Here is a 16,486-nt window from a genome sequence, read left to right on the forward strand (position 1 = left end):
AGTTTGCTGAATGGCCAATTTACAGCTTGCTGACTAGGTTGCTTTTTAACAAAAAGCCATAGTGGTTTTAGGCACTTTACTGGTTTGCCAAAGTCTCCCCGTACATTACTGTTGTAACTCTAGACAGTCTTGCGATCCATATAAACATCCCGTCCTTCCTCCTAAGTCTCTGTGCATCCCAGAATGCACTTCCCTACCATGCTACCGATGCCCTACTTTGTGCATGTACATAAGGTGCTCTGTTCCCTATGAGACAGCTGCTTAGATTTTCCCAGAATGCAGTGAGAAAACAGTGATACAAACTAAGCTAGGGAGCATGGAGGGTGCAGATATATGGTTGTGTTTTGAATAAAGCAGCTGTGTGAGCACAAGTCAGTCATGGTTGTGTAATCAGGTGAGGAAAAATTGTCATGAATTGGTTAAAAAGAAGTTATAATGGTAGGGTAGACATGGCCTTACAATGATCGCTGTCTTAACCACAAATGCCAGTGTCAAGAAGGTGTTAACAAACAAATAGGTTTCTATGTTTCATAGTCTGTTTCTCAGCCGCTTTTACAGGATGTCTGTTATTTACTTCTTCAGCCCTACTGATAGAAAAGGCCATTCGGCTAACCCTACCAACAACTTTTCTATAAAAAAAAAAAAGAAAATGTTTAAAGTAGAAAAATAAAATCATGAATAAAGATGCACAACAAATTGTTAAATTATAACATATGCCTGGAGTGCTTAAAAAAATATAATCCCTGACTAACTTTTACTTGGCTACACACTCCCTAAACAGAACAATCAACAGTTTATCTTAATAGCCTATAATGTTTTCTCAAACAAAACAATATCTAAAGATACAGGGCCTTACTCTGTTCCCACTTATCCCAGCTTTACATTGATTTAATTCCTGATTCATACCAAGAACAAAATCAGGCCTTTCAAAAGCGTGACTACAGTTCTGTCAGCAATGAAGTCTGCTGTCCTTTTTAATTGAATTACAAACAGACATTTGCTGAAGATAATATTGGGGAAAAAAATGCCTACATGGCTTTGATTACACTATGAAAATTCATAAGCAATTTTTTGCAGTGGTGTAGTTTCCCAGATGCTACCAATGTGAGATGGTGACAAAACGTTTTTAACCACTACATCACCTAACCCTACCTGATCCTATCACTGCAGTACTTTACTTATGATATCTACCATACGCTAAAGGGAAAATCAAACTTAACACAAGATGCTACCCAGTTGACTCGAATATAGTGCTGAACTCCAACCCAGCCTTCACTGTAGACACACTATATAAACTGTCACATATCAAAAATTTTAAAAGTTAGAAAAGAAAACAAAGAAAAACAAATAAACAAAAAGAAAACACAAATGAACAAAACCTGAGCTGCTAGGGGCAGACAGAATATTAAACTTATGATGATTTCTCACTTAAGATTTCAATGGAGTTACTCCAGATTCATAATGAGAGCAGAATATAACACCAAGAGAGTGGTCCTCATTCCTAATTACAACTAGGGAGTTGAATCCTGTTTGCATCAGGCTGTGATGGCACAACAGGTGGTTTATCCTTTGAAATAGTTCTGGAAATCATTACCAAGCACCATTAGTATTAGGTGCTGAATGTGACCTGAACCAACAGCAGGGCCGGCTCCAGGCACCAGCTTAACAAGCAGGTGCTTGGGGCGGCCAAGGGAGAGGGGCGGCACGTGCGGCAATTCAGGGGCGGCAGGTCCCTCACTCCCTCTAGGAGTGAAGGACCTACCACCGAACTGCTGCCGCCGATCGCGGCTTTTTTTTTTTTTTTTTTTGCTTGGGGCGGCAGAAATGCTGGAGCTGGCCCTGACCAACAGGCACAGTGAGAAAGGAGGACTCTCAGTATTATGAAATGACACTGACAATCATTTCAAGGAAAGACCTGCGGAGGCAGGATCAATGTGACTACGAGGGAGAGTGGAAAACAAATAGAAGGCAGGTAGGCAGGCAGAGAAAATAAAGAGGGGCAGACAAAAACAAGTAAGCCACAATTCTTGCCCTATACTGCTGCAAGAGGCAACAGGCTACATTCGCCTCTCTGGGCAAAACTTGCATGTCCAGCACTGAGCAGGGCAGTTACACCGGGAGCGGGGGGGGGTGGAGGGGGGGAAGGGGGGGAGGAAGGGTGGAGGGGAAAGATTCACACCCAGAGTAAGGCTGTGGCAGTATCACCACCTTCCCCCTCCCTAGGTTGCTCTGCTGGAGTAAGGAAGCTTTAAAATCTAGCCTGGTTTGCACACAGCGTTGTCTGCAGAGGCTGCCTAGGAAAGATGCTGAATCAGCATCTCTCACAGCCAACCTGGCTCAACCTTCGGCTGGGTCGGCTTCCCCTCCCCCCACAGCTGCACTGGCTAGTTCCAGGTCACTGGCAGAACAGAGGTGACGGATAGTGTGGATTGTTTCCAGCAGGAACCTAGGGCATGGTTCTGGCCCAATATTGTATTTATTTGGATGTGACTATTGGACCAAAAACCCAAACATGAAGACAAATAAAAACACAGTCCTTAACATTCTGCCTATCCTCATGGGGATTTCCTTTGCTGCAGGATGAATTCTAGTGACATAATTCATCATCATCATCATGATAATAATATATTTGTTTTGCAGTGGCACCTAAAGACCCCATTCAGAGATCAAGCCCCACTGCTCTAGGCACTATGCACACATATCATTAAAAGACAGGCCCTGCCTGAGAATGATTCTGCAACTAGATGCATGTGAGTAGACCCCTGCCCTCTGCAGAACTCCCCTGACTTTGCAAGGGTCTGTCTGCAGTTAGGATTGAGGCCTGAATAGCTGTCTTTCACATGACAAGGGAGATTTTCAGGCATCCATTCATTGTACAAGAGAAAGCTGTCACTCAAGTAAAGACATCTTGCATAATAGCAAAAGGAAATACATAAAGCTACTGGTTAAGCAAATTATTTCTCATCTATATGCTTTGGTATTTCCAGTGTGAAAATTCATTTCTAAAGCTACTTGCAACGCTGCCCAACTCTATCAGGTCCCATACAGCACTACAGAAGAGGCATATACCCATCAGGCCAGTAAAATATTGAGGGTCTGATTTTCCACTGTTACACTGGTTTTACATCACTGTGATTCCCCAGAGGAAAGTGACATCGCACCAGTGTAACACTGTGTAATGAAGTGGAGAATCAGGCCCTTATTTGTCTTTCTATATTAAACTAAATACCTTAAAAGTGAATCCAGCCCTGAGGTGGATTGATTTCAATGGAGTTTCACTAGGGATGAATTTGGCCTTTGTTTCCTTTGGGTGAAATAGTGTGTTCATCTTTTAGGACCTTGCAAACACTTAGGGTTTGCCTGCACCAGGGTTTTTAACCTCAAGATAACTGATTGCCCATAAAGTCTAGGGAGCTAACATATTGGTAAAGGCTAGTGTGGACCCTCCACAAAGAAATGCTTGTACCACGACATAAGATTTTGTGGTCCATTTTAGGCTGAGCTCAGTTCTGGATCAAATATTTGGGGAATGTCCACACTTGCTTTTACAAGCCAGTTAACTAAAGGTATAAACTCTGCTGAGTAGGAACTGTCTTTATTCTTTGTACCGTACAGCACAGTGTGAAACAATTAACAAATGTTGCCACTAAACAAATAATAAATAAAAAATAATGGGGATTGTTCATCTTTATGCATTTGAGGAACAGAGTTTTTAAATGAAGATAAAATAATATATAGATGATATCAGAACTAATTATTTTAGGGGATTGCAACAGAATCTCAGCATAACGAGACAGTGTTTGAAATATATGTACGTTTCCAAGACACTATATGGGACAGTATTTCACTACCTACAGTTTCAATCCATTTTGAAATGTCACTAATGTTTGACCTCCTTGTCACAGTTCTTTTTGATGGTTACCCCAGCGATATAAAATTTGTTAGTGGTTAAAAATGAAAATCTTTGGTATATTATTTCTGCTCTTTTCTATCTGATAGTCTGCTGATAAACAGCTTGGGCCAGATTCCCAGCTGGTATAAATCAACACAACTCTACTGAAGTCAATGAAGCGGTACAGATTTACACCAGCTAAAGATTTGGCCTTTCCTGCCTCAAAACCCCCATATTTATTTGCTCTGTGGGTTTATGTTTGCTGAGCTGTGCTGCAAAGGCTTGACTGTGACACCTATATTTCTGGTGCACGTATCTCACTCACCACAGAGGTAGCTCTGAAATCTCTAGCGCTGTAAAAGGCAGTGCTGTCTGTTCATGTTCTAGTATCTTTTCAGAGCACAAAACCACAGAATAATTAAAAAATTCACATATGACCCACAGGTAGCAAAATGCATTATATCTGACTAACATTTAGTACCCGTCCTTGCAGGCAATACATAGGTGGAGCTGATCAGCAGATCTTATATATATAATTAGAGCTAGTCCTGGGTACCTACAGAACCCACGGCCAAGAAGGACCTCCAGTTTGTAGGAGAACCTCAAATTTCACATGGGACCATGTGGTCTATAAATACTATAGTGTGCTGATCTGTGCTAAAAGCAGGTTGAAGTTCAGCTTGTTTTCTGCTGGTTTACACTGGAAGAAGGCCCATTACCCAGGCTCTTTCTCAATACCCACATGAAGGGAGGAGGAGACAAAGGAGAGATCTCTGTCTCCCTCTCTATCCCAGTTATACATAGGAGGGGAGATCTACCATCCTTGTCTGTTGACCTCATAAGGGGTGACTAAGCAGAGGTAAGGGGCTAGAGTAAACAGAGAGAGGAGAGACTGAAATAGCCCTGAGCTCAAAGGATAACCACCCTGTGGCCCTTTAAGATCATGATACTAAAGAATCAAGGGCAATGCATAAATGGTTCTGACTAGCCTATGGAAAGCGATAAAGTAGAAGACTATTTTCCAGTTTTCTTATCTATAAACTGTGAACGATGGGGATAGAATAACAACACTGCCACAGGGTATGCAGAATTCTAATGATACATCCAGATGCCTTCAATAATGGTCTTACAGTTTTGGTGGCTTCCTCAGCAAGAGGCTGACAGCAAGATGACCAGAGAGCCCGATCCTAACCTTACAGCTCACGTGCTCTCTCTCACTGTTGTGTTCCCAAGGGCTCACATTTTGCATCGCTGGCTTCCCTCGGCCAACAGGGAAAGCTGCTGGGTTCCTAATTCAAGATGCCTTACAATCCTATTTCGCTGAATCATGATGAAGGTCATCATATGACTTTGGGAAAACTTGCATCACCGCACTTTTCCCATCTGTAAAACGATGACAATGCCCACGCACAGGTGAGTTGCAAGGCTTAATTCACGCATATCTGTAAATGCTTCAAGGTCCTTTGAGACATTGCAGGCACATAGATGCTATGGTGGTGGGTAATTAAATAGCATAGTATATTAGCAAAATAGCATAGTATACTAGCTGAGAAACAAAAGCCAGAATTTAAACACAGTTTGTTCCAGATAAGTAAGCATGTATAGTCTACCTTAGACACACGTAGCAAGGAAGTGTGGTTTACAAGGGACTAATCATACAATAGGGGGCAAAACAATCTAGATCTGTTTTTTGAACCACAGACTTGTTACTTTGGGGCTGCTTTTAACCTGGCATTGAGAACATTTGTCACTACAATTTTTCTTCCCTGATAGTAAGGAACAACATGTGGGTAAAGGGTTACAGTAATATACATTTTTTTTTCTTTTGAAATATATAAAAATAAAAATTAGACTTCAAAATTTTGTCAGGAAGAAATATTAGCGAACAGACAGCCTATACCTTTGTATACATTTATTTTTGGGGTAAAATATATTTTACTTTGGATATTGTTCTTAATATTCAAATGACTGAAACAAAATGAAACTTTTAATTGATTTAGAAATAGGCATAAAATATATTAATGCAACATTAAGTTTGTAAATTAAAAGAGACAATCTATCAATTCCTCTCTACTGCTGATTTATGCGGGAGTAGATGGAACAAGTGACTGAAATCTACACTATGATGTGTGTGCTTCCACTTTCTTTTGGGGAAAAAAAAAGGTGTGGGAGATTTACCTATATAACTGTTGTTCCTTTGTTTTCTGGGTATTGTATCTTTATAACTCTACAGACTCTGGTGTCTGCAGAGACAGGCAGCCATTTTATGTTCAGTTCAATAAAGCTTGTCATAAGAGAAACATTGGACTTTGCTATGGGTTTTCCCCTGTATTGTTCTCTTAATCTAAAATGAAGTTCAATATGACTGAGAGTGTCTGTTTTCTCTTTATGGACAGGAAAAACGTAAAATGAGGCTCCAGTTTTAAATTAAACAGTGTTTTACTCACAGATCTGTGTCACTCTGGTCCAGAGACTCTACATCAGCTTGACTTTCGTTATGGACAGAGTCAGATTCCTGCACTTGGCACAGTTCCTCATCTGTGATTATATCAAACACTGCATCATCTGGTGGTTTGGAGGTTTCATTTGTAACTGTGCCATAAAAGTACATCAAAAGAAAGGCAGTCATAACGTAACAGGCAGCATCAGTGTTTTTATTTTTTAAACAGAGCTTATGTATCTGGACCATTATTCTGCCTATACAGTAGTTTTCACATACTGCAAGTGCTAGAGGGACTCTCCAGGGTGACTCACTTGCATTAAAATATACATGGCTATTTGTATCGATCTATCAATATTAACATATACTAACAAGCTCCACAACTACTCTGGGACAAGTTCCGCCTGGACTTACACCCCATTAACATCACTGGGGTTGCACAGAGTGTAAATTGAGCAGGATTTGACCACATGAACCCTGGCAGGAAGCCCAATAATCTCATTTATCTCACATTTGCACATGAAAAGAACTAACCTGTACCTTCCTGGGTCGGAGACACTGGTGAATTTAGCAGAGCTGGTGGTTCTTCTTGGCTGGCACGGGATCCAAAGTCATCCGTGTAATCCACGATCACCCTAGGTTTATTGAAGCAAGCTCTACAGCACCGCTCCTTCTTGCCACTGTGTTTGGTCATCATATAGTTGTTACAGCAGTAATAGCAGAAAATGCGACCACACAGTCTAGAAATTAAAAAGAACAAATGCAAAGGTATGAGAATGTTACACCGATGGCTTAAAAATAGAATTAGGTAAGGTGTGCATTGACAATGCTTGGGGTTCTGGTCATAAAGGTCATGTACCCTGGGAAAGCATGAAGTTTTTTGTAGGTTACATGGCAAAAATCACAATGCAGACAATTCTGCCTTTTAAGGTTCAGAAAAACTTACTGGATCGTGAATGTTCAGAGGGGCACATTTTTCCTTTATAGTCTCAATAAAAATAAATTACACAGGAACAGAAGTTTCCAGAGGGTAAAAACAATTAAAAATACAATTTACAAACAAGACTACAACAAGTAAAGAACACATATTTAGTGATTTTCAATGGGCCTGATCTTGTTCCTATTGAAGTCAATGGCAAAACACCCATTTTAATGGGAGTAAAAACAGGCCACGTATCGATATTCACTCAAACCATCCCTAACCTAAATCCTTCACTGCATAAGCTGCACAGCCTCCAAAAAAGGGAAGCAGCAGCAATATAAAATATTGATTTCTGTGAGTCAGAAAGAGAGCTACCCAAGGATATTCGGTCATTATAAGAATCAGTCAAATAGTTTTTTAATTGATTTGTTAAGAGTTTGTTGATGAAAAGACCTCAGTTCAGTTTGCTGCTATTCATTAGGTTTTAATACTAGCTGTTTTTCATAAGTATTCAAACAACCACTGGGTATTGGTGAAAATGTTTGCAAGTTTCACAAACATTAGTAGAAATCATTCTTCATCTGAAAAATCATACTAGAAGTAAGTTATTAGCTACTAACTAATCACCACCTGATATTCACGACTTTAAAATGTCATTGATTAAGTGACTAATCACACATCATGAATAAAGAGTAAAACAGTGACAGGCCACCCCACTGCCTGAAATTTGTTCATCCAAACATGGAGAAATCATGAACATGTAACTATTAATTCACAAATAGAAAAGGGTTAAAATTTGCAGCAAATAATTCAATCAACTGTCAGATTTTTTGAACAGGCCACATCAAAATCAAATCTTGCTATTTAGAGTCACTGTTTCTCAACATATCTTTTAGTAGTGAAAGTTATGTCTGTACAGAACCTAATTCAATGCGGCATCAATCCTGATTGGGTCAGTACTGTAATAAAATAATAATAGTACCATCGTACTGAATAATTTTTAAAAGCACATATACCAAGTGCGGACAGCATATAATATACATATTATAACAATGTATGTCTGGGAACAGTGTAAAATATTGAAACACTGGATATTTTACATGGAACCTATCATATTTATTTCCACGTTTTTAATAACGTGTCATAGGTCAAGAAACTGACCTGCAGTGGTGTCGGCGCATCATCCAAGTAAACTCTCGCTGACAGCTCAGGCAATGATTTACTTCTGTGTCACCAAGCCATCTTTGCTCTTCACAGAGCTTCTGCTGAAATTCCAGTGCATCTGATTTCTGCCAAAGGGCATCCTTATCCCTGTGGAGACATGTGTAAAGAAGAGCAATCCATTTTAGAAACATCACTGTTTGTTTTTAACTAATCTCAACTCTGCTCCTGGAAGAAAACTCTATACCGTAAAGTGCTGTTATTTAACTCTGAAGTACACAAATCTGAAATAGCTCACTCCCTGCACTTTTAACTAAGTTACACCGGGATTTACAAATGTATATACACCACCAAAAGGTGTGATTGGCCTTTGCAGACAGAACCTCAGAATATAAGAATTGCCATACTGGATCAGTACCATGGCCCCAGTTCAGGAAAGCACTTAAGTGTGCACTTAATTTTAAGTTGCACTCAATGAGCAATGCCTAGAAGGCTTCAGTTGAAGGCACATTATTCTCCGTGCTGCAGCGAGTTCTATCAAAGATATCCCAGAAGCACATCTGGATCAGACTGTAGCTGTAAGCCATGGTTTGCTCTGTGGGAGAGTGAGGAGAGCTGTCCTGCAGCTGACCCACCCAGAATTCTGCCTGGGGATCAGGTTGGGGGGGGGGGGTGCATGTTACTTGAAGTGTTCTGTCATCCTTTGAAAGGATGTGGTCGAGACTCCCTCTCGCATTAGTCCACCCTCAAAGGTTAGGTACAATTGTGTGGAATTTAGGCTTTCTGACGTGGAGGTGCCTCAACAGCAAAAAAAGTTTTGCAGCACTTGAGGTAAACTGTCAAGTGAGACCTCAAACCACAAAGGCTAACAACACAGCGCTAACCATCTCACAACACCCATCACTACCTGACATCTTAGCTCAACTTTTTGCAGCTGGGCATAGAAGCAGAATCTTACACCCTAGTTACAAGGGAGGTTGCACTGTATATTTGCCAAAGGGAAGGACTAGGAGTTAGGAGTTATAGTCTCAGCTCTGGCACTACCTTGCTCTGAGGTCTTGGTCATGTCATTTAATCTCTGTTTCTCAGTTTACCAATCTGTAGAAAAATATGGTAATACTTATGTACATCACAGGGTGTATGAGGATCGATTAGTTAATGGTTAGACACTCTTTGAAAATGTTAAGTGATATCAAGGGCTAAGTATGTGAGCCAAACTTTGCTCTCGATTACATCTTCTTCTGGTTCCTCAGTATATAAGTTACACTAACTTAGACTCTCTTACACACCTGTAAATAGCTGTAATGAGATCGAAGGGATTCTAAATTAGCATAAGGGAGTCTTCATTTATGCATCACCTGTGAATCTGACCTCTGGAAAGAATCAAGAAGTGAGAAAGAAATGCTACCTATCTTGACCCTACTGTATTGTTAGTCACCAACACCATCAGATGCAGGAAAGGTAATAAAGAAAGGACTTCATTTTTTTTCAGTGACTTCATAGATTTATGTCTTCTTGCACTTTAAAAACAGATGTCAGCTGAGATCATAACTCCTTGGAAAGGCCAAGAAAACAGACATTAATACGAAAACCCACATTCTCTTGTATGATTGAACAATACCAAAAGCTTTTGTGCGTCCTGATCAGAAGAATGTGCTAATGCCCTGGCTGTGTACTATGAGCTAATAAACTTTTGAAAGTTGTGACAATATTTGGAAGAGAAATATCTGCTACAGGTTTCTCAGATTAAAAGGAGGCAAGAACTCCAGTATTAGCTCCTACTCCTGAACCAGATTCAGGAAGATAGAGTGGCTCAGGAAAGGAATGACACAGTTAAAGGAACTTCTTTGTAGAAGGATCCTCTGATGAACAGTTTATGTCTAAAGCTGCACTGGGTTTTCACTCTTCATCTAGTAAAGGTGGAGAGGTTTTTGCAGCACGCACAAGCTTTTGCGTGAAGACAAGAATACATAGATCAGAAGTGAGAAAGCACTGTTAGTACTTGGTTGCTATTTAACAAATGGTTTATTTTGTAATGCCAATTTAACACCATTAACCGAAGTAGCTGCACGTCTGCAAGTTATGTCAGCATGTCTGCAGCACTTGGCTTGCTGACAGACAAAACCATCCATTTTTTAACACAAACCACAATCTGTATTTGTCTTGTTCACTCCAGAATTGTTATGATAGACAGAGAGAGCCTACAGGAGTCTTCCTTCGAGAGGAAGGCCGGTCTGTAGTTAAGACACAGGACTGGGACTCAGGAGAACTGGGTTCAGTTTACAGCTCTGCACCAGATCACATGTGTGACCTTGGGCAAGTCACTTGGGGCCAGATTTTCAAAGCTGCTAAGCTTTCCTTTAGTAGTTAAATAAGGGCTAGATTTCCAAAAGGGATGCATCCAGCAGCTCCTGTTGTGACACTTGTCAGCACCCATTAACTTCAATGAATCTGCACCAGTTTAAACCAGCTGAGTGTTTGCCTGTTGGGTTTGCTATTTAAAGGCTGATCACACTGGGCTCAATCGTGGGCCAGACTATGGGCCAGGACAGAGGATTAAGGGGGTGAGATGACTCCTTGCTTCCCTGCGTGGGCTACCCATATTATGGATCAGAATGTAGGTGGGACGGCAGTTGCTGCTGAGCTATTACTCCCGCAACCACGCGAGTGAATGAGGCATGGGTGAGCAATGGGCGGAGCCTTTCTCATATTTTTCACCCTCCATTTCCCCACAATGCACCAGTCAGCATCGTTCTCTGAATAACAATTTGGTCCCAGCCCAGTCCCTTATCCAGGGCAGCCTGCAAGGTGCTCTCTGTAAGTGATGGTTACTGGAGATAAGTATTTGCTAGAAAAAAATATTGAAACATTTTTGGCGAGGGAGGGGGAAAAACATAGGCTATATATAGAATGACATGGACTTTGCAAAACAGATACAAGCAGAGAAAGAGCTAGATCACATTTTGTCTATTTTACGTTTCATAATGTGCCCTAACCATTCAACCTCACTGCCAATGTTGTGTCACAGAATTTGGCCATTACATTTATTTTCTGTTCAGGAATAAAAGATTAATCCCTCCACACAGCACCATTTAAAATCCTCCACAACAGAACCTATACATTATTTTTTTAATACCAACCTGAGAAGTTCTATCAAACGTTCTTCAAGGAATTGCTTTGTTCTAGTTAGATCGTCTAGCTCAGCCAACAACTTCTGATCATTGCTGTCTCTGTCTGCTGTCGCCTTGTTGAGTTTGTCACCGTACTCTTTGACTTGCTCATTCGCTTTGTCAACTTCCTTTTGGGTCCTGTTTAAATGCAAATTAATTGTTCTTAAAGAAGTCCCTTCTGCCATTTATCTTGACGAAATCTGTAGTTTTAGTGAAGTCTTTCTCAGTGTGAACACAATATTATATAGAACAACGTGATTTAGTTTTTTGACACTTTTGAAGCTGTGCATAGATACATTACCTGTGGGCACCTTTGACAATCAGTAACTTCTGGGGATGCGGGTACTATTTCCTGCTCCCTTTTCATAGTTGTGTTTGTGATGGCTACCCTCTTGGCTGCACACCAGGGATTGAACCAGGTAGCAGGAACTGCTACAGCTTAAGCTAAGAGCCAAGGCTTTCTGGGTGAGTCTGTAAAGACCCATATCCCCTGCAGACTGGGCACAGAGAACAATCCAGAGTATAAACATATCAGTGGTTTACATGTTCACAAAAGGTCTACTAAGTATGCTATTAATTTGCAGTACCACAAAACAAAAAAATTTACAAAGGAGCTAAAAACCCTTTACCACTGAGTACAAGAAATATTGACAAGCTCTGCTAATATGACTTCACTTGAGAGTCTCATCCAGACAAATTTGCCTCAGATTTCAAGTGGACAGAGTGAAAGACTTAAGGAGGTTTGATTTGATTTCTGGTGTATTAATTTCAGTCAATAGAGCAATTTAAAACTAGAGAATTACTCACAGTCTCAATGGTAAACTTAACAGACTACAGTCTAATTAACTTAGTCAATAGACTCCCAGTTGGCACAAGGGATGAACTCACCAGATCAGACACTCAGTTTTGAAATCAGTGGACACTGATTTATACATGGAACTACTTCAGTTGACACCAGCTGAGCATCTGGCCCACCAAATAGAAACTAGTGCACACTTAGTTGTAAGAAACTAGAGTGGGTACAAACAGAAATCTGAAAAAGGAATTAAGGGCCCCGATTCTGAAGTCCTCATTCAGGCTCCATATCTCAACTCTCTTTTACATGGGAGCAAGATAAGCATTAGCTCCTTACTTCCAGGTAACAGCTCTGCACAAGGTCAGGCCCAGTGCAGATCTGCTCCATGACCAGAGCTCATCAAGTTGCTGAGGGGCAGATTCTCCATATAAATGAGGACTCTGAGGGCACATCTACAGAGTAAGCAGAAACCCACGGCAGCGCGTCTCAGAGCCCAGGTCTACAGACTCGGGTTTATGGGGCTCAGACTACAGCTCTCAGAATGGCCATGTAGACATTTGGGCTTGGGCTCTGAAACCCACCCCGCTCCCCAGGCTTCAGAGCCCAAGCTCCAATCCAACCCCAAACATCTACACAGCTATTTTTAGTGCCGTCGAGCGAGCCTGAGACTGCAGATCCCGGCTCTGAGACTTGCTGTTTCTATTGCCCCAATGGAGCAACACTGATTGATACCAGCTGAGCATATGGCCCAATATCTGTACTTTTATTGGGGTGTGAAGCATCCTGGGGAGTACTGTGTCCTCCCACCCCTACCTGCAGTCTCCATGGCGAGAACTGCCCTGATGGACACTGTGCACTCTCCAGCTGCCAGCTCCATTCCATAGCTGACTATCCTCTGGACTCATCTAGCTGATTGATAACCAGGGGGACCTGCCCTCCCAGAGCTGCAATCACAGAGCCCAGTGAGACAGAGTCACAGACTCCTGCCTCAAGGCATGGGGCAGAGTTTGGTGGCCATGTAGGTGTTACGCAGCCATCCCTGAAAGGATTCCCCTCATTCTTGATCCAAGCAGCCCTGGAGTCAGGCCAGGCTGGCTTTGTCCTCCCAGCTCTGTGCTGCAAAATCATTTAGTGCCAGTATTTGTCACCAAGTCCTTACTCAGGCAAAATGCCCATTGAACTCAATAGGAGACTTGCCTGAGCAAGAGCTGCAGAGTGTGTTCCCTTCAACAGCAATTCTTACTTTACTCTTGAGACACCACAGAGGGGCAAAAATAAAACACACCCTCCATGTAAAATGCAGTGCAAATGTTCCAGTCCTCTTTTAAACAGCAGTCGACATTGCTGGACTCTGAATGCTGCATCTAACCCATGCTACAAAGCCTAGCAACACGTAGAATAGTTTCACAAAGGAAACAAGAAATGCGATGACTACAGAACATCAGCTACGTGAACAAAGGGAGGCTGTATTCTGTGTAATTTCCATGTTTTTCATCGAAAGGCCACTTAACGTTTCCTACTCAATATTTATGTATTCTCTCCCCTGCCTCATATACTGTACACAACCATATGGTGTACACACTATGATGACTTATCTCCTGTTTGGCTTCTTACAAACAGTACAAGTGAAATAACCAAAGTGCTAACCTCTCCAAGTGTTTTTTCAGAGACATCACCTCCTCGTCTTTTTTTAACCTGGTGGATTCATATTCAGTCAATTGCTCTGTTGTACGCTCCAGTTTGCTAGACAGTTCCGTGTTTAAAGCCTAGCACAATAATAGAAATATTTCTGTTTAACATATAAAAACATCACTGTATCAACTGTAACTTAGTTACTATGTCACCCAAACAATGCTTTGACGGGGAGTTTAAGAAGTCCAACCATTAATTAAAACATTATTATTGAATAATCAGACACTAGTTGTGTACTGGGGATTGATTACTTATGTCACATTGAATAAGGGATCAATTGTAAAGTATTAAACCATGCCAGTAATTCTTATTAGCCACAGCAGAAGGGCTTTGAGTGGCTTTTGTCTCTTTATCAAAGAATAAAGTCCCAAACACAATGATGAAAGAATAAACCACATCAGTATTTAAAACTATTTTACAGTCTGAAATAAGTGCTTCAATAGGAAAACAAAAAGTTTAAAAGAAACTAAATTATCATGAGGGGGAAAATGTCAAGTTTATGGCTTCTTCATTAAAACAGAGTTAAATATAAAAGGAAGCGAAAAAGCACCTTCTATTATCTAAACTTTAGAGGTAACATTTTCAGACTTGGGTACACCCCTATATCTGTATTTAGGCACCTAAGTAAAAGTCATCTGGTTCAGGGGGTGAGAACCTCAGTATTTAACTGCTATTTGTGCCTTTGAAAATCTCCCCCTAGTCTGACAATTTTGACCTGCATGTCTATTATTTGTTCAAGTGCATTCTCAGGCTCCCAGCCAGCTGCCAGACAAGTCCCCTGCCTTGTAAATTCTAACACAAGTGACTATTGATGCAAATACTTTAGCACATTTCTTTATTGTAATCAGATTAAGCACCTACGTGAAGCTCTGCAATCTCTTCCTCTGCAGCACACAGCTGTCGTTTCTGCTCCTCAAGCTGCTCTTTTACTTTCTCGCATTCTTCACTGACAGCCTAGTGTAGTCAATAAAGCACTTGTTAGAGTTCACATAAAAGTCATCACCCAGTTTTAAAGTTTCCTGTTGATGCAGAATGGACAATTAAAATATACTGGGCCAAATTAATCCATTAATTATAATGGAGTTACAACAGGGATAAATTTGGCCCTCTGCGTGGCTGATGGCAGACCAATTCAAATGACCATCCCAGGAAACTTGGGGCCTAATTCATGGAAAAAGTCCCCCGTTGTGGTAGTCAGATGATGTTTTTCAGGCAATTATTATGGGCCATAACAAAAATGGCCCAACTTGCTAAACATGTAAATGTTGTGTTGAAAGTACAAAGGGAGCACAAATCATGCTGGGAATTAGGAGCTGCTCTGTGGGCAAAGAAAGTAAGCGCACACCACTTTTCGACGTTAGAAGAATCTCAGCATACACAGAAGTGTGTACGTCTGATCAACTGGCAGCCTTAGGCTCAGAGCTGCAGTAACAGACACACAGTTCTTTATCTTTCAGGAATTTCTCCCCATATGATCCAGAGTTGAATCGGGGTGGCTCGTGACCACTTCCTGAAACTAGACTTTTATCTCGGTGGCTGTATCTTGTACAGTAAAATTACCACTCAGGCTGGGATTTCTAACTTTGATCTCACTGAAATCAACATTGATTGCAATAGGAGCGGAGCCAGGCCCACACTCAGACTTCTGAAAATCCCACCATGGGCCTCTAGCCCTTATGTTCAAATAGATGTGTGAACTCAGTGTAACTTGTGCTGTACTATATGTCAGAGTCTGCAGACTGCCTGAAACAGTGCCTCTAACAGAGGGGTGAGTTGCTCTTATTCATATCAACAGATGTTGATGCTAAAGCCTAACGACAAAGTAAATGTTACAAATATTAACTATTTCACTGCTGATCATTGCACACAAGGATAGAGAAGAAAGGGTTCATCTGATCAGAGCTGCACAATCTACTGTGAGCATCTTATTTTGGTTTCATGAGTGGGCGGATGTTGGGTTGTAACTGGATTTTGGGAGAGTGCCAGTATGGGTGTTACTGTTATCAGGGAATCGATGGGAACTGAGGGCACTCAGCCCTGTGCAGGAGGTATGCAGCACCTTGCAGTATTGGGCCCATTGTATTACAGGTACTTTTAAATAATGGCAAATCGTAAGCTGAAATATTCATAGTTATTTGATGAGTAATATTCATGAAAGTCGAGCAACCATTGGGTCTGAAAAACACCTTTTCAATATTCTGCAAAGAAAGGAGGTTCACACATCCATAGCCTTGTTCTGCTGACCCAGTGTAGTAAAGAGGATATAACTGGTTCAGTGTTAGACATCAAGGGGAATCAAAGTTGCTTAGCACATTGCAGAGCAAGGCTCAGTGGGCGTTAGGGACTAATCCCCCCTAAATTCATATGTGCTTAGATTAAAGCCAGAAGGGACTGTTGCGATTATCCGACCTCC

At 41.1% G+C, this 16,486-nt stretch overlaps 1 protein-coding gene across 5 annotated transcripts in view; it reads right to left on the reverse strand.

Annotated features, from left to right (window-relative positions):
• Positions 1-16,486, reverse strand: part of FYCO1 (FYVE and coiled-coil domain autophagy adaptor 1) — a 90,368-nt gene that overhangs the window by 58,662 nt on the left and 15,220 nt on the right. For 2 of the 5 annotated variants that reach the window (XM_065398679.1, XM_065398678.1), the window contains 7 exons: positions 14,935-15,027; positions 14,029-14,147; positions 11,556-11,723; positions 8,416-8,565; positions 6,867-7,072; positions 6,728-6,736; positions 6,340-6,484 (listed from right to left, as the gene is read on the reverse strand). In XM_065398679.1, the coding sequence (XP_065254751.1) occupies positions 6,340-6,484; positions 6,728-6,736; positions 6,867-7,072; positions 8,416-8,565; positions 11,556-11,723; positions 14,029-14,147; positions 14,935-15,027 (890 nt within the window). The remainder of the gene's footprint in view (positions 1-6,339; positions 6,485-6,727; positions 6,737-6,866; positions 7,073-8,415; positions 8,566-11,555; positions 11,724-14,028; positions 14,148-14,934; positions 15,028-16,486) is intronic. The other 3 variants (XM_065398674.1, XM_065398675.1, XM_065398676.1) reach the window with 2 other exon arrangements.

The sequence above is a fragment of the Emys orbicularis genome, chromosome 2 (genome assembly GCF_028017835.1).
Source record: "Emys orbicularis isolate rEmyOrb1 chromosome 2, rEmyOrb1.hap1, whole genome shotgun sequence".
Classification (NCBI taxonomy): domain Eukaryota; kingdom Metazoa; phylum Chordata; order Testudines; family Emydidae; genus Emys; species Emys orbicularis.